This window comes from Salvelinus sp. IW2-2015, linkage group LG30 (assembly GCF_002910315.2).
Source record: "Salvelinus sp. IW2-2015 linkage group LG30, ASM291031v2, whole genome shotgun sequence".
Classification (NCBI taxonomy): Eukaryota; Metazoa; Chordata; class Actinopteri; order Salmoniformes; family Salmonidae; genus Salvelinus; species Salvelinus sp. IW2-2015.
Window position 1 is genome coordinate 15,450,003 of NC_036869.1, and position 23,672 is coordinate 15,473,674.

The 23,672-nt window shown below is 42.9% G+C and overlaps 1 protein-coding gene across 1 annotated transcript in view; it reads right to left on the minus strand.

Moving 5' to 3' along the window:
• Window positions 1-1,970: 1,970 nt before the first annotated feature.
• Window positions 1,971-23,672, minus strand: part of LOC111954831 (brevican core protein-like) — a 29,158-nt gene continuing 7,456 nt past the window's right edge. Inside the window, exons 2-16 of the mRNA XM_070436137.1 lie at window positions 22,015-22,094; window positions 20,933-21,319; window positions 20,522-20,696; window positions 20,018-20,145; window positions 18,040-18,333; window positions 15,677-16,373; window positions 15,403-15,547; window positions 14,557-15,208; window positions 12,665-13,582; window positions 9,052-9,159; window positions 7,802-7,960; window positions 7,150-7,232; window positions 6,851-6,995; window positions 6,361-6,543; window positions 1,971-5,400 (exon numbers count right to left, since the gene is read on the minus strand). Of these exons, the coding sequence (XP_070292238.1) occupies window positions 5,276-5,400; window positions 6,361-6,543; window positions 6,851-6,995; window positions 7,150-7,232; window positions 7,802-7,960; window positions 9,052-9,159; window positions 12,665-13,582; window positions 14,557-15,208; window positions 15,403-15,547; window positions 15,677-16,373; window positions 18,040-18,333; window positions 20,018-20,145; window positions 20,522-20,696; window positions 20,933-21,319; window positions 22,015-22,094 (4,279 nt within the window). The 3' untranslated portion in view covers window positions 1,971-5,275. The remainder of the gene's footprint in view (window positions 5,401-6,360; window positions 6,544-6,850; window positions 6,996-7,149; window positions 7,233-7,801; window positions 7,961-9,051; window positions 9,160-12,664; window positions 13,583-14,556; window positions 15,209-15,402; window positions 15,548-15,676; window positions 16,374-18,039; window positions 18,334-20,017; window positions 20,146-20,521; window positions 20,697-20,932; window positions 21,320-22,014; window positions 22,095-23,672) is intronic.

The following is a 23,672-nucleotide window of genomic DNA, read 5'->3' on the forward strand; positions in this document are numbered from 1 at the left end:
TCTCTTACCCCTGACCGTCTGTAAAATAGGATGTGGTGAAGGCTTCCCCTCGCACTTTGTATCCTATTTATGTGTTTGTTGGAGGAGCCTGGAAGGTTGACATAACAAACTGGTGAATAACCTTTTCCTCTGGCCACATGTCAGCCAGTATGTGTCGAGGGCTTCCCCTGGCTGTTTGTAGACTCCCCATGGTCTATGGTGACGTGTTCTCTTTAGGAAATAGGGGGAAAGGTTATGCACTAGGCATGCATTTGGTGAAGGAAATGCAATCACAAATTCACATCCATTGTTCAAAGTTCACCCAGTGCACATCATCACATTACTAAAATCGAGATGTTACCTATAAGTGTTACGAAACCAATAACTAGCCTGCTGATATTGATACGCTCGCTAAATCTAGGGGTCTAAGGCCTAGTTAACTGGTCTGTAACGTAACCCGATTTAAGATGTGCATCTATGTGAGAAATCAGCATATGAGGACTGTTGTATGTACATGTGCCCAGGAGACAGATAACTTGCAGAGTTCAGAACCATCTCCGTTTTGAAATCTTGGTCGGCCAGTCAAAGCAGATTATTATATACTGAACAAAAATATAAACGCAACATGTAAAGTGTTGGTCCAATGAGCTGAAATAAAAGACAATCAACATTATCCATACACACAAAAAGCTTCTTTCTCCCAAATTCTGTGCACAAATTTGTTTACATGCCGGTTAGTGAGCGTTTCTACTTTGCCAAGATAATCCATCCACGTGACAGGTGTGGCATATCAAGAAGCTGATTAAACAGCAGGGTACATTCAACAATTTCTAAGTTTTACTGAGTTACAGCTCATATCAGGAAATCAATCAATTGAAATTAATTCATTAGGCCCTAATCTATGGATTTCACATGACTGGGAATACGGATATGCATCTGTTGGTCACAGATGCCTTTACAAAAAAGGTAGGGGAGTGGATCAGAAAACCAGTCAGTATCTAGTGTGACCATTTGGCTCATGCAGCGCGACACATCTCCTTCACATAGAGTTGATCAGGTTGTTGATTGTGGCCTGTGGAATGTTGTCCCACTCCTCTTCAGTGGCTGTGCGAAGTTGCTGGATATTGGCAGGAACAGGAACACGATGTCGTACACGTCGATCCAGAGCATCTCAATCATGCTCAATGGGTGACATGTCTGGTGAGTATGTGGGTCATGGAAGAACTGGGACATTTTCAGCTGCCAGGAATTGTGTACAGATCCTTGCGACATGGGACCGTGCATTATCATGCTGAAACATGAGGTGACGGCGGTGGATAAATGGCACAAATATAGGCCTCAGGATCTCGTCACGGTATCTCTGTGCATTTAAATTGCCATCAATAAAATGTAATTGTGTTCATTGTCCGTAGCTTATGCCTGCCCATACCATAACCCCACCATGGGGCACTCTGTTCACAACATTGACATCAGCAAACCGCTCACCCACATGATGCCATACACGTGGTCTGCGGTTGTGAGACCATTAAATTCTCTGGCAACAGCTCTGGTGTACATTCTTGCATTCAGCATGCCAATTGCACAATCCCTCAACTTTGTGTTGTGACACAAAACTGCACATTTTGGAGTGGCCTTTATTTGTCCCCAGCGTAATGATCATGCTGTTTAATCAGCTTCTTGATATGCCACACCTGTCAGGTGGATGGATTATCTTGTGGACAAAATTGACAGAATTAAAGAGAAGCTTTTTGTGCGTATGGGACATTTCTGGGATCTTGAATTTCAGCTCGTTTCATGGGACCAACACTTTACATGTTGCGTTTTTATTTTTGTTCAGTGTAAATACAACCTCTGGATACAGTCTTCATCATCACCTGGACTGTTAAATAAATTCCACAATTTTATGCACCTGAACCTCTGACTATCTCTCAACAGTTGATGCTCCACATCAACTAAACAGGCACACAAACAGGCACACAAACAGTCACAGAAACGTTCTAACGTCATTTTATTTTGTTTATAAAGGAAGAGTGTTACTGTAAAAGATACTTATAAAATTGGAAAATAAAGAACAAACAAAACATATTTCTGAAGATGGCTTTGTGGTTAATACTGATTAAATCCTTGCTTTATTCTACAAAACTTTATTACAACATAAAGCTTTTCATAGGACTGTATCAGTAAAATGTAGGGCATCTATCACAGGGAAGAGTGGACAGTAATTCAACAATACTTTGAAACAAAATCTAATCAATATCATTGATACGTACAGTAAAGGCATTGTCACCCTTGTAAAAACAATTGCAGGCTACTCACTCTAACCTTTTTCACCCCAAAATAGTTAAGAGTGAATAAATAAACCACTGTGTGAAATGTACATTTTAGTTTGATAATGGAATTGGCTTTATAAACGTGCTGTGTTTGGAGTCGTTTTGTTTTCTAACATCTTACTGCACAAACGTGCCATTTTGATTCTTTATGATTTAAAAAATGAAATGTACTTCATGCATGTATCATAGGCAAGGGTGTTAGCACCATATTTCATATGAAGTCTGTTGATGATAAAAGTCCAAGAAGGCCTATCTATGGCTGTGAGAAAGTTGAGATGGAAATAATGCTGAGTTCAAGAGTTCAAGAGTTCAAGAGTTGATATGGGTTCCTAGGAGGACAGGGATTTTTCTGCTCCAATTCCAAACCAACCATTGCTCTTTTTCTAAATACTTTGTCAAGTTATCTTGTGGATCTGAAATATTTGGATTGGTATCAGCAATGTGGTAATAGCCACACCTAGCCCTCTGGTAGGCTTGGCAGAGCTCCAACAATATTGTGTACACCTATACAGTCATTTTTAGTTCAATGAAAGGGACTCAAAGGACCTAGAGGTTGTGACGTGGAACAGGTTTGGATATGGACCACAGAGTCTGTTGTGTGTCTTCCCTGACACTCAACCAAACATCCCAATAATGACTCACCCGTCCTGGAGTGTACTCGGTGAGATAAAAAGTTCAAAAACATTGCAGGTAGAAATATTATTAATAGAACTACATTCGTCCCCAAGTCCCAAGTCTACAGGCAATCCAATGTGGTCTCAGGGCAATTCATATTATTCTGTACGTACATCTGTGACAGTCTAAGATTCAATTTAGTATGATGCGTTACATTAGATTCTAAATGGAATAGCAGTCGTACAATATCATTCGAATTAGAGGACGTACAGTGCCATAGGTGTTACCCGGTCATACAAAACATACGAATTGGGTGATGTAACTTATCATACGTCTTGGAGGACGTATAGTATTCCAGGTCTTTATCTGAGGCCAGGTTTCTTGTTGCGCTGTAACAACAAAGGAGAACTACAGGGAGAATTTACATGGGCGGTTAGGGGAACTAACGGCAAAGGTTAGGAGAACTAAAACGACAAAGGTTAGGTGAATTTACATAGCAAAATCTGAACGTTCTGTAACATTCTCCCTCCTGAACAGACCCCAGGTAATCACTAGCTGATGGAATATGAATGGAATTGCAAACAGACCAGCTGTTGTTTAAAATATGATGGGTGGATTTATAAAGCTGATTTGCCAATAATAGTCAATAAACAATGATTGACACCGTTAGCATGCTGACGCCTGTTTAAAACCAACCAAGACCTGGAACATACAGTATCAATGCTCGTAGTTTGTCATGTGTTTATGATTAGGTTCATATTTGCAATTTCTTACTGTTTGTCTGAATGTTGTATCTTCCAGAGTTAATGTCATGACATTTGTTCAGTAAGCTATTTTGGTAACCTAGTGGCAGAACACTAAAACCAAGCCCTAGCCTGGTTCCTCTCTAGGTTTCTTCCTAGGGAGTTTTTCCTAGCCACCGTGCTTCTACACCTGCATTGCTTGCTGTTTGGGGTTTTAGGCTGGGTTTCTGTACAGCACTTCGAGATATTAGCTGATGTACGAAGGGCTATATAAAATAAATTTGATTTTTGATTTGACCTGGGCCTACAGTTGACGTCGCACATTGAATGCAATGGCATCCTAGATCGCTATAATTTGGAGCCCGGGACATATTTGGTGAAAAATTCTTAGGCATACCGGTTTCCAAACATCCTGCTACTTAAGGCATATTTATAATCCATTACTCCTTGTCCGTCCTTCTGGATTGTACAATGTGTGGACATCGTTATAAAAACCATCTGAACCAAATTTTTCTCAAGACGAGCTACCGTGTATCCTACCACTGTCTAACACAGTTGGAGTTAGGTGCCAGTTTGGAGAAAAGTTAGGTTCAGACAGTTTCTTTACAGATAGCGACACATTACACACTACATGACCAAGAGTATGTGGACATCTGCTCGTCGAACATCTCTGCTCCAGAGTCCAATGGCTGCGAGCTTTAACCACTCCAGCTGACGTTTGGCATTGCGCATGGTGATCTTTGGCTTGTGTGCTACTGCTCAGCCATGGAAACCCATTTCATTAAGCTCCCGACGAACAGTTATTGTGCTGATGTTGCTTCCAGAGGCAGTTTGGAACTCGGTAGTGAGTGTGGTAACCAAGGACTGACGTTTTTTACGCAGTACGCGCTTCAGCACTTGGCGGTCCCGTTTTGTGAGCTTGTGTGGCCTACCACTTTGTGGCTGATCCGTTTTTGGTCCTAGACGTTTCCACTTCACAATAACAGCACTAACAGTTGACCGGGGCAGCTCTAGCAGGGCAGAAATTTGCCGAACTGACTTGTTGGAAAGGTGGTATCCTGTGACGGTGCCACGTTGGAAGTCACTGAGCTCTTCAATAAGGCCATTATACTGCCAATGTTTGTCTATGGAGATTGCATGGCGGTGTGCCCGATTTTATACACTTGTCAACAATGGGTGTGGCTGAAATAGCCAAATGCACTAATTTGAAGGAGTGTCCATATACTTTTATATATATAGTGTACAATCAGGATGGATGGACAAGGAGTTACTGATAATAGATATGCGTCAGTGGCAGGATTTTCGGAAAGCCTAAGGACTTTTCACGGAAAATGTCCCGTGTTCCGCATTCTAGCACAACATTGCAATTCATGGCATCCTATGTAGGGCTGCAAGAGACACTAAAGCCCAGGCTATCCCAACTACAGATTCAGATCGATGTGCTTTGAGGAGGAGTAGGAATGTAATGCCAAACTGACCCTGTGTCTCAATACTCTTTCCTTGTCTCCTTTCAAGATCACCATATTGCCTTCACATGTTCAGCCATTTCAGATCTCTGGTCAATGAAGAAAGAAAACTCTTGAAGTGTAATGGGACATGGTATGGAATTTAAAAGTTCCACTTGATGTCCCAGTATTGAGGTGTTTTCTTTGTTTGTGATTCCTCTTCAGTCGGCTCCTGGTTTTCTGTTGTTGGTGATGTTACTCCTGCTACCTGTGCTGTGTTTCCTGCCCCTGAAAGGAAACCCCAACAAGTTGAAAATAAATACTTCTGACAAATCTGTTGGATAAAAAGGCAGTGTCATATGTACACCCCTTTCATACATTTATCTTGTCCCCCCCACATAATGTCCAGAGTGAGAACATTGTCTGATTTAGACACTAGTTTTCTGGGTTGGCTTTGCCTGCTGTTATGGCATTGCCTTGACTTGAAAGGCACATTTCAACAAGCGCACAGCACTGTCGACAGTTGACATTGTGCCTTCTACAGGCAATTCCCTGACGGTCGTGTAGATAGCATTCGCAGTAAACACTGCGGATGTTGGCTCAAGTGTAAACTACCTTTAAAAGTGAAGTGCAGTGCGCTTGTCGACAATGCGATTGGTAGAATCCCAGCCTTGAACACAAAGACAGATGTTTTCCTCCAGAGCTAAAGCAGAATCAGAAACTCCCCACTACAGAACAACAACTAACTTTCCGGTTAAAAAAAAAACCTGTCTCTGCTCTTAAGCATCTCCTTAGTCCTTTAAAAGAATCAGTGACACTGATGAACTAAATCACAATTCTTCAGTATTTCTTTAGTGGGGCAGATTCTTGCTGACAGTCTGTCATGGGAGATGAACTGTATCCCAATAACTGTTCTTGAGTCATATTTAGCAATATCAGAAGTGTAATGGAACATGGTCATGGGTGAGAGAGAGGTGGGCTGATCATAGAAGTGTAATGGAACATGGTCATGGGTTAGAGAGAGGTGGGCTGATCATAGAAGTGTAATGGAACATGGTCGATGTATATAGAGAGGTGGGCTGATCATAGAAGTGTAATGGAACATGGTCATGGGTTAGAGAGAGGGGCTGATCATAGACGTGAATGGAACATGGTCATGGGTTAGAGAGAGGTGGGCTGATCATAGACGTGTAATGGAACATGGTCATGGGTTAGAGAGAGGTGGGCTGATCATAGAACTGTTCATACCAGGAATGCAGAGGATCTGGGGCTCCTCCCACTTGCCACCTGGCAGGCACTTGACCAGAGGGTTTTGTCTCTGCTGGAAGCCCTGGGCACAGTAGTAGCGCACAACGGCGTCTGTCTCGTACCTCTGGCGTATTCTGCCAAACGCAGATGCGTTCCGGACTTTGGGGGGAGGGCCACATGAAGCTGTGGGAGGAGTTACAAAGACTGTAGGTGATAATGTCTTCTAAATCAACAACATATGAATGAAAAGTTGAATGATTATTTGTCCTAATGTACACATTCAGTTACGTTTTGAGCATTACACTAGTTTGGGACTGTATTGAATGTATGCATTAAACATCTACTACTACATACCTCTAAGTTAACTACCTCTGTGACCTATTGCCTGTATACTGTAGCAATATATTCTATTGCACAGAGGTAGTTACAGGTATGTAGAGGCACTGGTAGATAGGTGCTTGCTTGTAGTAACATCATGTCCATTACTCACAGGTGTCTTTCTTGCAGGTGTAGGCCAGGTGGTAGTTGCAGGGCACATCACTCCAGCGCCCGGCATCATGCCACACCATCACCACACAGTCCTCTCCAGACAGGAAGTAACTGTCAGGCTGGCCCCTGTACCAGTTGTCATAGAGCTGTGAAAGCAAGGTAAGAGACACAGAGCTGTAGTTGTTTATAAGCCTGGGAGCTAATGTCTTGTGTTCCTGTGTCTTTGTAGCTGCATGTCATCCTGTGGACATGTTTTGACACAGTACTTTTTCTATGTCAACCCAATCTGTCTGGACTCACCAAAGGGTTACCATCGGACCAGCGGAAATCCCCCTCGATGGTCTTGTCGTTCAGTCCAGTCCACTGATACTCCTTATAGTTATCTGCGGATAGAATAAGCCAGTTTATTTGCTTTTCAAGCAGTAGGCCTATCACTTCTCAAAGACATTATACAGTAGGCCTTTGTCTTTGTGCTTCCACTGCGACTATCAACACCTCTGCCAGGGTTTGTGTTTCCAATTGACTTGGCATGAAGTTACTTGGAAGTAATGTGGCCACGTAATTTAGAACATGCTAAAGCTGCCCCCATCACTCCCATAGTTTGTTTGGTAATGAATGCTATTGTCAGCAGTTGGTGACAGTGGTTTAGTACACAGTCTGTCACTCTGGTTAAAAGTAAGTGTGCATCTAATTTATTTAGTCATTTTGCTGAACTACCTCTTTAATGAACCAGATTAGCATTTGCATGTAGCACTTCCGCACAGCAGGGTCATGGGCCTTCCTATGCTAGTAAATAGCACACACAAACCCTTGAGAGCTTGCTGCTGTATTTCCAATGTATTAATACGCTGTAAAAATGGTACGCTATGCTAACAAATGGAGTTGCCTGTCAATGAAAGAGAAAAGGTGGAGTATGAAGTTTGGTGGCTCGCTGTCACCGCTCCCACCGTACTGTTAATGAAGTCCTGCTCCTCAGGGGTCATGATTGACACCAGGTGGCCCCCCACCATGCGACAGTGCTGCTCCGCCACCTCCCAGCTCAGCCGCTGGTTGAAGTGCTTGTAGCAGTTCCCGTGGAACTTCTGCCAGCCCACCCCACACTGCTCCAGATCTAAAAGACAGAACAGGAGGGACGGAGAGATTTACTAGATGTCATTATTTTTATTTGAATGATTAAGAGGGAAAGGTAAGATCCGTCCTTGGCCGGGATTCAATCAAAGATGCATTATCGACAAGTTCAATACACTTGACTTTTGAAGGAAATTGTTTAAGCTTGAGCCAACATGCCCAGTGTTGACGTGAATATGATCGCCGCCAATGTCAGGAAAATGGCCTTTGATTGAATCCTGGCCTGACTCTGAAACTAGATGATTCTAACCCAGGAAGACAGTTTCCCTGATTCCCTGAGCAGATGGATCCATGAGGTTCATCCATCTAAAGAACACTTCTCATCTCACCTTCTTTCCATCTCTATTTTCTCATCCCTAAAACTATGTGACAGGAACACGGTGGCATAGCAAGCAGGTCTCAAAGAAAAGGCTTCGTCCGACTGAACTGAAGGGGACAATTGTTCCAAAAGAAAGGTTTTGTCCTTTCTTGAGTTGGGCTCAGGGATGGAACAGCCATTCCTGGATTGTTCTCTTCAAAACAAGGTGGGTCTTTGTGATTAATGGTCTCTTAAAGCCACAGTGTGTAATATTTATATTTTGATTGATTGAGTTAATAGTAAAACTAGTTATTAATAGACTTGTACTAGTCTACTACTAAACTAGACTAGTACAAATGTCTTACCTTCTAATAACAAGACAATGAAGGACCTGTTACTTTGTTTATGTTTTGGCCGTATATATCCCATTACTTCTTTATTACGAAAATAACTGGAATGTGGCTCCACTCATCGGAGCCTGACAATCTGCTCCAGCACATACAATCCCACAATTATTATTACTGAATGTGGTGGCGCATTACATTACATTTTAGTCATTTAGCAGACGCTCTTTATCCAGAGTGACTTACAGGAGCAATTAGAGTTAAGTGCTTTGCTCAAGGGCACATTGGCATATTTTTCAACTAGTTGAATCCCTGAGCTTAACCCGCTAGACTACCTGTCGCCCAGTATTCTGTCATCTGGTGCAGTATAACGCTATTTAATAGCACTCTTACAATTCTAGAGGTACTGTAACAGCTGAATGAGGAGCTCACCCATCTGACAGAGGTCACCTCCATAGCTGGGCAAACAGAGGCATTTGGTGCTCCCGCCCATCTCAATGCAGGTGCCGCCGTTGGCACAGGGGTCCTCCAGACAGGCATCTGAAACACAGCAAGAGGCCAGTCCTGCCAGCTCTGATAATCATATGCAGCCTACTACTGTAGTAATAGTGGTAAATAATAAAGTTGTACTGTAGTAAAACAAATAATACAATGATATTACAGCCTAGTGTGTAGAAAGCAGTGCGGGCAGCTGCAGCAAAGAATATGAGTATGATGATAAAAGAGTTGAAGACAAAGAGATGATGTAAAGAAAAAGCAAGGTTGGTGAAGGTCTGTAAGGCTGCCCAATCAGGTGCCTCATCTCCTGCCCGAATGATGTTCACTAGCCTAGTGGTTAGAGCGTTGGGCCAGTAACCGAAAGGTTTCTGGATTGAATCCCCAAGCTGACAAGGTCAAACTCTGTAACTCTGCCACTGAACAAGGCAGTTAACCCACTGTTTCCCGGTAGGCCGTCATTGTAAATAAGAATTTCTTCTTTACTGACTTGCCTAGTTAAATAAAGGTTCAATAAAAAAATGTAAAAATGAAAACATAGTCCTTGTCATGTCTGCTGAAGATATCACCATTACTTTGACTGACTCCCTGACTATTCACCAGGGCAAGTACTTATTAACTCTCAGGATAATTACGCCCTCTCTGGCAAGGATGACTAAGGCATTTCTATCACGTTGACAATTACGATGATGATTTCAGTGTTGTGATGATGAAGGTGATGTGATAGAGTGCAAGGGAATTAGTATTACTGTCTTTATCTGCAACTGATTACCTACAATTAACCGCTCATGCTGTTTTCCATAGGTTATACTTTTGCAGGTATCTCTGTGTAGATGTTATATTTTGGTCTGAGAACATATTACCAAAGTACAGTGTTAAGACTGCTGACAATTGTAAAAATGAACTATGACACATTATGGATGCCTCATACCTTAGTGGTATTTCTGCAATCTACTGTAAATGTAACCTGGGCTGGAACCAGAAGTGAGCGACTGAGACTTAGACATTAGACGATTTGGTATGAAAATGTGTCCAATCCCCAAAATAACACCAAAAAGATACTGACTGAAAGTATCACATTGCCTCATGTGTCAGACTAGAGGACACACGAATCTGACATTATACAACAGGTGGTTCTAATCCGGAATGCTGATTGGTTAAAACCGCATTCCAGCTGGTGTCACTTTACCCCTACCTACATGTACAAATTACCTCGACTAACCTGTCCCCCACACATTGACTCGGTACCATTTCGCCCTTTATATAGCCTCGTTTTTGTTATTTAATTTTCTTGTGTTACTTTTGATTCAATTTTTTTTACTTTAGTTTATTTAGTAAATATTTTCTTAACTCTATTTCTTGAACTGCATTGTTGGTTAAGGGCTTGTAAGTAAGCATTTCACAGTAAGGTCTACACTTTTTGTATTTGGCGCATGTGACAAATACAATTTGATTTGATAGGGATGTGGTCTATTCCACAAGTTATCTCCCAGAAGTTACCTCCGAATTCTCCTTTCCTTTAGATGAGCATGCAATTAGCCAGTAGATGGCACCAAAGTTCACATATTGAGTTGATAACAACACTCACAAAGCCTGCATCTGGCATTAGCTCAGTGTCGAGAAAGTTTGATGTAGAAGTTGTCCTTAACTACAGATGTAGGAACAGATTACCCAACCCAGTATTTTAGCCATGAGATAAAAAAATATCAGATGCTGTGTCAGTGGTTAGGGAAGCTGCCAGAGCAGCTTACCGATCGATCACTGTACCTGTACACAGCCCATCTGTAAATAGCACACCCAACTACCTCATCCCCATATTGTTATTTTTTTGTTGTTGCTCTTTTGCACCCCATTATCTCTACTTGTACATCATTGTCTGCACATCTATCACTCCAGTGTTAATGCTAAATTGTAATTATTTCGCCACTATGGCCTATTTATTGCCTTACCTCCCTAACCTTACTACATTTGCACACACTGTACATAGATTTTTTTATTGTGTTATTGACTGTACGTTTGTTTATCCCATGTGTAACTCTGTGTTGTTGTTTTTGTCGCACTGCTTTGCTTTATCTTGGCCAGGTCGCAGTTGTAAATGAGACCTAACCTAACCTGTCAGGAATGTAAAGCACCAGTGACAAAGTAAACCTAAAATTAAAGGCCATGTCCTCTAATTTAGATTTTCACCTTTAATGGTTACGGCTCTGTGAAAAGGCACATTTACTAAAATGAGACGGCAAATGTAGCATTTTATACAATTCTGTGCAAGTTATCCAACAGGCTGGTTTATGGTCTGTTAGTTTGATGGTTTTATGGATTGGGCCATCCTGTATGAGTTAATTCCTTAGAGGAGAAAGCACACATGTTTAAACAATAATCAATGCTGTTAGCTGTGCTTGTGAGATGCTGCTTCAGACTCTCCATCTACAATCACAGTACAATCACAATCTGCAAAGACCCATTTTAGATTAGATGACATGGCAATAATCATGCCACACTGACTATACTTTAACATTAAACAATAAACCAGCCTCAATACTTTCCATTTTGCATTTAGCAACTCTTACTCATTACAAATGTTTAAAAGATTTGGGAGAAACTATGATCAGACCGCCATCTAGGAGGTCATTGTCATTTTTCAAATGGTACGTCCTGTTACACTGGGAGATTGATGGCAGTACAGACATTTTTACCTCAAATAACATTACAAATATTTTGATAGATGTAATTTACATATCTACAAGACTTGAAAACCGGATATTCCCTGATTATGGTTATAAAAGTGACATTCTTTGCCATACATTCTCTACTATATACTAACTCAATAGCTGCTGAGTTAGTTTAAAAAGTTGCTGATTTTTTGTAATTGGGATACTGTCCCTCTATTAAATCAATAATATCTGTATTCGTTACCCCAAAAATGTTAGTGGTGTTGCATTTGGGAGTCAGTGCTGTTACATTCAGAGTTAGTGGAGTTACAATGCAAGGACAAATGTTTGTCCGGTTGAATAACACTGTTTTTTTCCACTTGGAAATGTGCTCAAACTAATATGGGCCCCCGGTAAGAGGAAATTGACTGTTTGAATGCAGAAACATTCAGGACGGTGAAGGTGCAAGTTGGACTTCACTCTTGCAGGAAGAGTAGAGGGAGACAATCAAGCATCGCAATTCTCTTTCACAGAAATGGTGTGTCCGGGCAATACAGTACTTCACAGAAGTCAATCTTTGAGTGAAAAAAACATCATGCACCGCAAGACTGGTTTATTTGACAAATGTCAAAAGGGGGTTGTCCCATATATCTCTCAATGCTCAATTCTTGGGCATCACAAGGAGCAGGGTGCTCTTTAGGGGGGAGGGAGGGGGAGGAGGGTGAGTGAGCTGCTGAGACAAACAGTGAGACAGACGAAGAGGGGGGAGCCGTTGGGAGGGTGGCGGTTTACAGAAAATGGAGCAAGGCAGCTTGGGGTGGGATAGGCCGGGGTTTAGTGCATCGCCGTGTCGAGCAGCAAGAGGAGGGCGGTTAGGCTGGTTAGGGTGGCTCGAGTGTTACCTGAAATCTTCCTGGAACTGCCCACAGCAGCTCTCTCATTGGGCAAGATGAGCAGGGTTGGCGGCTGGGTGAGGCCGAATTCCAGATCCATCCGGCCATGATCCACAGGGGGCATAAGAGCCGTCACCCTCTCTGGTTCTGGGGGACTTTGTGTAGTGGAGGTGATGGGGCTCCAGGTCTGTGTGGCCCACTCTGTGGATGTGTACATGGTGGAGTCTGGAAGCTCTGTCTGGGAAGAGGAGGAAGCGGATTCCCCGCTGTATTCAAGGTCGTCCTGAGAGTCTTGGGGTGCAGAGGTGGTACGGTGCAGATCCCAACTGGTTGTTTGCGACTCAAAGGGGAAGACTGTAACTTTGTCTCCGAGGGACGGTTCATCAGTGCCTGGCTCATGTCCACTTCCGTCTTCTTCAGGTTCCGTGGTTGTGGGATCCACCTCTATTCTGGACATGGCCGTTGTTTGATAGCCCATTGTGGTAAACTCGACAGGCAGCTGGGAGGTGGTGGACAGGTCTGGAGACTCAGTCGTAGCTATGCCCTCTCCAGACCCCAGGTGCTCCTCATCAGACTCCCCTGGTGCCAGCTCCACTGCTCCTGAAGGTTCCAATCTCTCTGGATTGACGATACCCTCGAAATCTAGACTGGTGCTGCCTTCCGGCCTAGCGAAGGAAGTTCCCTGGAAGGTTCCTGGTGGATGGCCTACTGTGGAGTACACAGCTACTGTGGAGTACACATCCAGTCCCAGCTCCTCAGAATGATCCTGTCCAGATGAGATGCTGCTTGAATGCAGAACTCCTGTCTGCTGCTCACTGGGGATGCCGGTGGCTCCAGGGGAGGCGGACATGTGAGTGGTGAAGTCAGAGGATTCAGAGGTGGGGGATCTGTCTGTGTGCATTCCCTGGTGGACACCTAGGTCTATCTCTGTAAAGAAGGTACAATATACATTATTATTGCATGATTATCAAGTCTTAAGTTTTACACAGCCCTACAATGACAAAGTACATACTTTTGAGAAAAGGAGTTAGGAGTAACATCGATAAGATCAAAAACATTATTATTTTTAACTTTATACACTATTTTCAAGTATGATCAAAATACACTTGCTTCTAAAATAACAAGCATGTTTTCATGCAATGGGCAGATGCAGTTGGTCTAGAACAGAGCAGCACGTATCATACTTAGATGTACACAGAGGGCGAATGTCAATGACATGCATGTCAATCTCTTCTGTCTCAAAGTTGAGGAGAGATTGACTGCATCGCTATTGTGTTGAAGGTACAGAACTGTCTGTTCAAGCAGTTGGCACATAGTTCGGACATTCATCGGTATCACACAAGACATGCAACCAGAGGTCTCTTCACAGTCCCCAGGTACAGAACTTAGGCTAGGAAACACACAGTATTAAATAGAGCCATGACTAAATGGAACTCTCAGCCACCCCAGGTAACTCAAGCTAGCAAATCAAACCAGATTCAAAAATTTGATAGAAGAACACCTTACGGGACGACGGGGACTGTGTAGAGACACACATACATTTTTATGCATTTTGTATTGTATTTTGCATTGTATTATGTAGTATGTGATACGTGGTTGGGATACGACTGTGATATGGTGGTTGTCTCGCCTGGCTATCTTATGAATGTACTAGCTGTGGGTCGCTCTGTATGGGAGCGTCTGCTGAATGGCTAAATTGTAATGTAAATGTTTTGAAATGTATATTCTGTATTTTATTTGCTGTGTTGATTCCTGTTTGGACCACAGCAAGAGTAGCCACTGCCTCGGAAACAACTAATTGGGGATCCTAATAAATACAAAATACAAAAAATATGAAATGTCATGTATCATAAAGCTATAACCCAAAGTACAAGAGGAATTGGCTGCCACATTAGCCATACCTTGGGACATATCTCCAGATCCATCCAGGGGCAACCACGCTGAGGTTGCCCTTCCGTGGGGGGAGAGTGTAGACCAGACTGGGTGGGGATCAAGCTCTCCCGGGGATTCGGTCGAGATGGATGTCTCCTCAGGTTCTCCCACGATCGCCTCTTTGTGCCTTCTCTCTGCGGTGTGGTCACGTGCCTCGGTAGCATTCTCTATGGGGTCAAAGGCCATGTTGGTAGTCTCTTGTGCATTCTCCCGATGACTCTGGTTACCTGCTGTTGTGCTGTAGTTGGCTTCCAGTTGATCCAACTCCAGGTTGGTCTCTGGCATTGGCTGGAAGTGCTTGGAAGAGCCTGACTGCTGGTAGTCGGGTTCCTCCGGGTTCATCTCTGGCATCGGCTGGTAATGTCTGTGTGGCTCGTAGGACGGTTCTGGGAATTCTGGGGTCGTTTCCAGTTCGAGCCGGTAGAAACTGGAGTTGCTTTCGTGGAGGGAGTCTGGCACGCTGGAGGTGCTGGGTAGTGAAGTAGGATGCTGGGAGTGATAGTCTCCTTTGTGGAGGGAGTCTGGCACACTGGAGTTGCTGGGTAGAGAACTAGAATTCTGTGAGTGATAGTCTCCTTCATGAAGGGAGTCTGGCACTACTGCTGGTGCTTGGGTAGAGAACTAGAATTCTGGAGTGATAGTCTCCTTCATGAAGGGAGTCTGGCACACTTGGAGGTGCTGGGTAAGAACTAGAATTCTGGAAGTGATAGTCCTCCTTCGTGGAGGGAGTCTGGCACCACTGGAGTTTGCCTGGGTAAGAATGTAAACTAGAATTTCTGTGGAGTGATAGTCTCCTTCATGAAGGAGTCTGGCACGCTGGAGGTGCTGGGTAGAGAACTAGAATTCTGTGAGTGATAGTCTCCTTCGTGGAGGGAGTCTGGCACACTGGAGGCTGGGAAGTGAAGTGAATGCTGGGAGGGATAGTCTCCTTTGAGGAGGGAGTCTGGCTCACTGGAGGTGCTGGGTAGAGAACTAGAATTCTGGAAGTGATAGTCTCCTTCGTGAGGAGTCTGGCTCACTTTGAGGTGCTGGGAAGTGAAGTAGATATCTGGGAGTGATAGTCTCCTTCATGAAGGGAGTCTGGCTCACTTGATGTGCTGGAAGTGAAGTAGAATGCTGGGAGTGTAGTCTCCTTCGTGAAGGGAGTCTGGCTCACTTGATGTGCTGGGAAGTGAAGTAGAATGCTGGGAGTGATAGTCTCCTTCGTGAAGGGAGTCTGGCTCACTTGACGTGCTGGGTAGTGAAGTAGGATGCTGGGAGAGATAGTCTCCTTTGAGAAGGGAGTCTGGCTCACTGGAGGTGTTGGGTAATGAAGTAGGATGCTGGGAGTGATAGTTTTCTTTGTGAAGGGAGTCTGGCTCACTGGAGGTGTTGGGTAATGAAGTAGGATGCTGGGAGTGATAGTTTTCTTTGAGAAGGGAGTCTGGCTCACTGGAGGTGCTGGGAAGTGAAGTCGGATGCTGGGAGTGGTAGTGTTCTTCTACAGGAAGTGAAGTCTCATCAAAAGGCTGGAGGAGGTCCTGGGTGGAAGCTGTACGGGTGAGTGGAATCTCTGTGCTTGACATGGAAGTAGGGGGAGATCCTTGCAGGTCCTCCCGAGCAGGAGCTGACTGGAAGACGGGGAGGGATTGCAGGACACTCTGGGCCTCTCGCTCCACTTGCTCTGGATCCAGGCTCAGATGGAGCTCCTCGGCAGGCTTCATAAGAACAACAATATCTTGTCCGATGTCCTCTGACTCAGTGGCCATGTAGTCCATGGGGGCCTCAGTGTGAGAGTTCCCATTACCTGAAAAGAACAGGGAGTAGATAGGAGACTCAGTGAGATAGTTTTATGTCCATTCATTAAACGAACACATTCCCTGCATAACAACACAAAATAATCCATGGAAGCACGCAATCTAACAAATATCTTGCAATAAAAAAAACTATATTATCTATGCTACAACTATTTAGTCCAGTACAAAAACAGACCTCTGAAATAAGTACTGTACTATCTCTTTTAACTACTAATTAGGCCAGTACAAAACAGACCTCTAAAATTAGTGGGGAATATGGAATTATTTTAAGATGGTCATACCATGGATCATATGGATATCTGATTAGAATTTTAGGACCCATTTAGGTATCTTTAAAAATTTGATTAAATATTGAATTAGGACTCTACGACTATAGCCCATAGAAACGCATTGAATAACACATTCAAACATGGCAAAAAATAGTAAAACAATTAACTCCATAAGAAATAAGGTTTTGAAGTGTATGTCCTATATTTAGGAGATATAAGAAAGCTCAGGATAATTTTTTACAATTTCTTTCCACATATTTAAACCCTTATTTTTGTAGGCACAAAACAACCTTCACACTTATGGGTTCACGTATGGGTTACCTTCAGACGAGACCCGTGTCCTCGTAAAGCAAAACAGAAAACGTGTTTGTGAGGGTCTCCCTTTTCCATAGAGTGGTCATAACAGTTTTTTAGGCCAAACCGTTCAGATGCTACATCCGTTTAGACCGATTTTCGGGATGTCTCATGGTCTGACAAACACCACTGTAGCTTGGCCACCTTCCACCACAGATACGGAAGGCCGACATAGACAGTTGTTAGGGACTGAGACGCAGCCCATGCAAAAAAACGGATATCTCTAGCTTAAACTGACGGATTTTGATGGGGATTTTATTATTATGTTACTTAGGTTTAACGCACGGGTGCGTCAATATACTCTTAAGGATCTTTTAACTAGTAATTAGTCCAGCACAAAACAGACCTCTGAAATAAGTACTTTACTATCTCTTTTAAAATCTCTTAAGGATCGAACACTTTTTTTCAATGTTTTTTCAATGCCTAAAATGACATACCCAAATCTAACTATGCATATTCTTGATACCATTTGAAAGGAACCACTTTGAAGTTTGTGGAAATGTGAATTTAATGTAGGATAATATAACACATTAGATCTGGTAAAGATAATACAAAGAATGAACTTTTTTTTTTTTTTTTTACTGTCATCTTTGAAATGCAAGAGAAAGGCCATAATGTATCATTCTAGCCCAGGCATAATTTAGATTTTGGCCACTAGATGGCAGCAGTATATGGGCAAAGCTTTAGACTGATCCAATGAACCATTGCATATTTGTTCAAAATGTTGTATGAAGACTGCCCAAATGTGCCTAATTGGTTTTTTATTACATTTTTAAGTTCATAATTGTGCACTCTCCTCAAACAATAGCATGGTATTATTTCACTGTAATAGCTACTGTAAATTGGACAGTGCAGTTATATTAACAAGAATTTAAGCTTTCTGCCCATATCAGATATGTCTATGTCCTGGGATTTTATTTTGTTACCTACAACCTCACGCTAATCACATTAGCCTACATTAGCTCAGGGGGGGGGGGGGGGGGGGCGATCCCGTAGAGGTTGACTACTAATTAGTCCAGTACAAGACTCAGACCTCTGAAACAGTAAACATCATGGCGGCTGGATGATTCAGGGAATCCTGTCTGGTTGCTGTAGCGATACAGGGTCTTGACCCCTGCCTGAGGCCCTCCACAGCGCGCTCTAGGGGTGATGACGGGGTAGCGCACACTGCCATCAGCCAGCCAGCCAGGGTTGCAGCGGTCCAGACCCTCACTCCACGCCATATACAGCTGCCCTGTGGTAGCCAGCTCTGCCCCTTCCTTCTCACAGTATGCCCAAGCCTCATTCAATGACAGCTGCTTAGGGGCAGAGCCATGGAACACCTCCCCTGCACAAAAAAAAGGTAATGTGTTAGACTCCTAATGGGATTTAGATTCCGAACGATTGTCCTAGATCCTTCATTTTCCTGCAGTATCTGGAAAAATACAAAAGGCTGAACACATGGGAGAATGAGATCTCGGTTGGGAAATTGACATCAATATTTGATGTGTATTGTACCTGTCCTTGGAGGGAAAGTACTATCAATATCTAAAATCTATGCTGTGTAAATACAACTTATCTGACTCATCTAAAGTGTGTACTCTGTCCACTAGCTAAAATCCCTACATGCCTGTAACTTAAAGGGATAGTTCACCCAAATTACAAAATGATATATTGGTTTCCTTGCCCTGTAAGTGGTCTATGGTAAAGGTATGACAGCAATCCATGATTTGGTTTAGTTTACCTGGCACTGTTACCATGTTTTAGCATTTGTGGCACACATCCCATTCAAAGTCATGGGACCGATATTAGCATTTTTCACACATCATGTACAAATAATCAGAAAGTATCTAAAATTGTGAAGCTCAACAAAGTCACTTATAAATTATTTGAATATGATGCGTGAAAAATGCTAATATCGGTCCCATGACTCGGATGGTGCCACAAATACTGAATACTTAAAGGTTAGCATGTGGAAACAGTACCAGGGAAACTAAATCAAAGCATGGATTGCTGTCATACTTTGTTCAGAGACTGTTTGGAGGGTAAGAAAACCAATATGTAATTTTGCAATTTGGGTGAACTATCCCTTTAAGGAGACCCAACACAGTCATTTTATAGAGTGCCTTCAGAACACATTATGATATACAATGACAAAGCACCTGTCTTGGCAAAATTACATATTGGCCTTTATTATTTTTTGACACAATGACACAAACTTACAAACATATGTTATTGCTCAGTAGAATCACATTTATTCACACTGTCACTATTTACACTGCCTTTTTACGGGGATCTATTCACACTGTCACTATTTACACTGCCTTTTTACAGGGAACTATTCAACGGCCACTATTTACACTGCCTTTTTACGGGAATATCACACTGTCACTATTTTACACTGCCTTTTTTGGGGAGCTATTCACACTGTCACTATTTACACTGCCTTTTTTTACGGGAAGCTATTTACACTTGTCACTATTTACACTGCCTTTTTACGGGGACTATTCACACTGTCACTATTTACACTGCCTTTTTACGGGGAGCTATTTAAACTGTCACTATTTACACTGCTTTTTACGGGGAGCTATTCACACTGTCACTATTTACACTGCCTTTTTTACGGGGAGCTATTTACACTGTCACTATTTACACTGCCTTTTTTACGGGAAGCTATTTACAATGTATTATTTACACTGCCTTTTTACGGGGAGCTATGCACACTGTCACTATTTACACTGCCTTTTAACGGGGAGCTATTCACACTGTCACTATTTACACTGCCTTTTTTACGGGAAGCTAATTACTCTGTCACTATTTACACTGCCTTTTTACGGGGATTTATCACACTGTCACTATTTACACTGCCTTTTTACGGGGAGCTATTCACACTGTCACTATTTACACTGCTTTTTACGGGGAGCTATTCACACGGCCATTATTTACACTGCCTTTTATACGGGAGCTATTCAACACTTGTACTATTTACACTGCCTTTTTATGGGGAGCTATTGACAAGTAGTTTTTTTTACCATCAATATGCTCCACATAACAATACACATCAAACAGCTCCTCTGGTTCCAGCGTCCCATAGTTCCTCACTCCCGGGCGGCCATCCATGTCACCATAGCAACCTTCCCGGGGAACTTGGATTGGATATCTGCGGAATAGAAAATGTTAGTATTTCCTGTGCTAAGAAAATGTTGTAAAGACTAACTCTGATAGGTGAGGGGCCTCAGTCATTGTTTTTTAATCTGTTAGCGGGAATTGTTGTGTGTGTTGGGAACACGGACCAAATAGAGTCCCTATCTTACACATGTAAGCCATGATAATGCTCATGAGGAAATCTAGCTTAATTAACACCAGGACTAGAGTGAAACTGACTCGGTTCAACATACAGTCTGCCAGAAAATAGTATTACATACCACACGGTGGGCCAAATTCTAAATCCCCAGTAGCCTATAGGCGTGTGAATTAGTCAAAACAAAGTATTGCACCTTTAAGAAATGTGTCTTTGTATTATAAGTTGTGGATACCTGACAGATTGGTCAGCGAGCCAGCCGGCGTCACACTGCTCATAGCCATCGTAATAGGCTGCCAGAAGCTGGTCGGGAGTGGCGATGTGTGCCCCAATGCTCTCGCACACCCCCTGGGCCTCACTGAATGAAAATGCATAGCGACCAGAGGAATGTCTGTAGTGGAAGACCACACCTACACGCACACACGTGTGCACAAACACAAACATACACACACACAGAAATATGGACAGGCTCAAATACACAATATGTGGTAAAAACTGAAAGAAAAAATATTAATAGTTGCATATAAGGCAAAATCTGGTTGTTTCTAAACCTGTTCGGAGTTTCTAAACCTGTTCGACAAGTTTAAAAAATCAAAAATATTCACATCGACTCCTACAACCTTAAAAATCCTTCTACCTCTGTTACCTTTGACCTTGATCTGTGTGAAGTCGCTGGCGTCGTCCAGGCCCTGCTGCACCTCGCAACGGTAGTGCCCTGTGTCTGTTGAGCGCAGCTCCCCCAGCCAGAGGGAGAGGTCCTCGGGCGAGTCTGCAAAGTTGACCAGGGAAGCTCGTTCTCTGTAGGCCTCGTTGACCTTCACCCTTTGACCCCGCGCCACCAGGATCTCTGTCTCCTCCTGCTCCCCATCATGCAACACGCTCCACTTGACCCGGGGCGGGATGGGGGGTGAGGAGGACGAGGGGGGCCGAGGCGACAGGGACACCAGACAGGGGATTGTGATGGAGCCTCCTAGCTGTGCAGTGGAGATCGGGGTTGCCTTGGAGATGGTGACCTGGAGTTGTCGGTTGTCATCTGAGTCAGGAAGGAGAGACACAGTGAGTAAATGACGCTGACTGAGTAAGTGGTCGGCTATTGACCTCTAGTGGTGATGGTGAATAATGCATTTCGGGGACAATCTTCAAAATTCTGCAGCAATGGTTATATTCCATGGATGAGTATAATTTCCCCCCAAAATATTATATGATTACGGAGTGGGTGGAAAACCAAATGCTTTAATCAGCTACATGTTGAATATATAGAAATATAAATTATACATAATCCATGTTTATATTAACTATCTTCTATCCCAAACAATTGTAATACAGCAACTATTATGCGGCAATTACTATACCGCAACTGAGGCTTTATATTTCCGTTAATGAGGACCACAGGGCTGCTAAAGCTACAGGGATACTTTGTGATACCATTTTATGTCTCTGTGTCCAGTATGAAGGAAGTTAAGAGGTAGTTTCGTGAGCCAACGCTACCTAACGTTAGCACAATGACTAGAAGTCTACAGGAACAGCTAGCATGCTATTTGCGCTAATGCTAGCAGAGACATAGAAATGGTATCCACAAGTTCATCTAACTCTGGAGAAGTAGATAAAGGCTAAAATCCCGAAGTATCCCTTTAAAATAATAACCTGAAATCAAAATAAAAGTTTTAATGCAATGCAGTCATCCCAAATAATGATAGTCCATCAAAATACACATTAGAAGATCTGTACCTTCTGAGTATCCTGTTTGGGCGGGGAAAGCCTGGGTCAGATGGCAAACTGCGCACAGAAGGAGAAGGAACCTTACTGGTCTGTGGAGAGGTAGTGAGAGTGAGATGAGGGGGAAAAATTGACATATTACATATGGCATATGCACCTCATTTAAGAAACTATTTCTACTTCGTCAATTGGTTGCAGTATTATTTTAGTTGGCTTATTTTACTCCTACATTATATACCCTCTATGATTTGAGTGTAGATAAGGACAGAGGGGGCAGAGAGTGATGAATGATGAGTATTAAAATGTTAGATCAATGCCAGATGGTAAACAAGTAGTTTGAATGACATAAACAGCGTCAAACTGATCGATAGAGAGATGAGAGAGAGCATGCTCCTGCTCTCTCTCATCTCTCTATCTATCAGTTGGGAAGGATGTGTGGAGAAATAGAGGATGATGAGATTGAAAGTGTAGTTGATGAAAAGCATATGCAGTATGAGGAAAAAACGTGGGGGTGACAGAAAATGTACCATTTATGGGAATAAAGTAAAGACTAAACGGTCTTAATTCAATAAAATAAAAAAGATCAGGGACCTTGAAATAACCCAATACAGGACACAGAGACATTGGAGGAGCAGTTGCTCAGCCCCCAAAAAGGAATCCGGCGGCACATCCACATCGGACCGCAAGCGATTCATCACCTCCAAGAGAAAATTACACGTCTGCATAGCCCAGGGCTGCCTGCCAGTGCTTCTTCACCAGTCTGACCCTGTTATTAGCTCAGCAGGCATGGCAGGCGGCTCTCACTGACCTCACACAACCTCAGAGGCAGCCACGATGGAAAGGGGAGGGGCCATAAACATCGACCTCACACAAATAAGGGCAGAGGCATTTTTGACAAAAGACAGCAGAAGTACTTCTTATGTTTTTCAAAATACTTTTCAGAAAGGACAGGGCAACAAACTTTACCTCATACTTTTGAGTACTTTCAGAACCTCCGAAAGGGTATGCTTTTTACCTTTAACCTCATATAAATTAAAATATTTCAATTTGTGTGTCTTGACCACCAGTTGAATCACCTATACTAAATATTTAAATTGTCAAAAACCCTCTAAACCTGATAAGTTGCCTAGTTTCCTGCGTTTGGCTTAGCTGGTCGTAAAAACCTCTCTTCCTCCATGAATAATGAAGGGAGAATCTCTATTGGTATTCTCAACTCCTTGCATCCTCTTCTCCTCACCTCTTTTTTTAAAAAGTCAAAGGTAGTCAAGGAGAGGAGGGGATGAACCGTGGAAACAAATGCACTCCCATGAAATAAGACCTTCTTCACTAGCGCGTCATGACAGTTACAGGCATGGTATCCCAACATAAATGTGTGAAGCATTAAAAATAAATGTAGGTAGTTGTGATATGTCTACAGATATTATAGATAAAAGGATAAGTAGTGTATCATTTTTAAATATGTGCAACAGCTGATTCAAAGGGGGTGTGGCAGATTTCAAAACTCTTCTGCTGAGGATTTCGCGAGAGGAGGCTATCGAGGTGAAGATGACACTCCTGCATTCGCCTACTGACAAACTGATACTCTCCTCGACCACTTATCGGTTTCCGGGTCACAGAGGAGGAGGAGTTGAGGTAAGGACAGACTTTTGGCCAATTGAGAATCTCCCTGA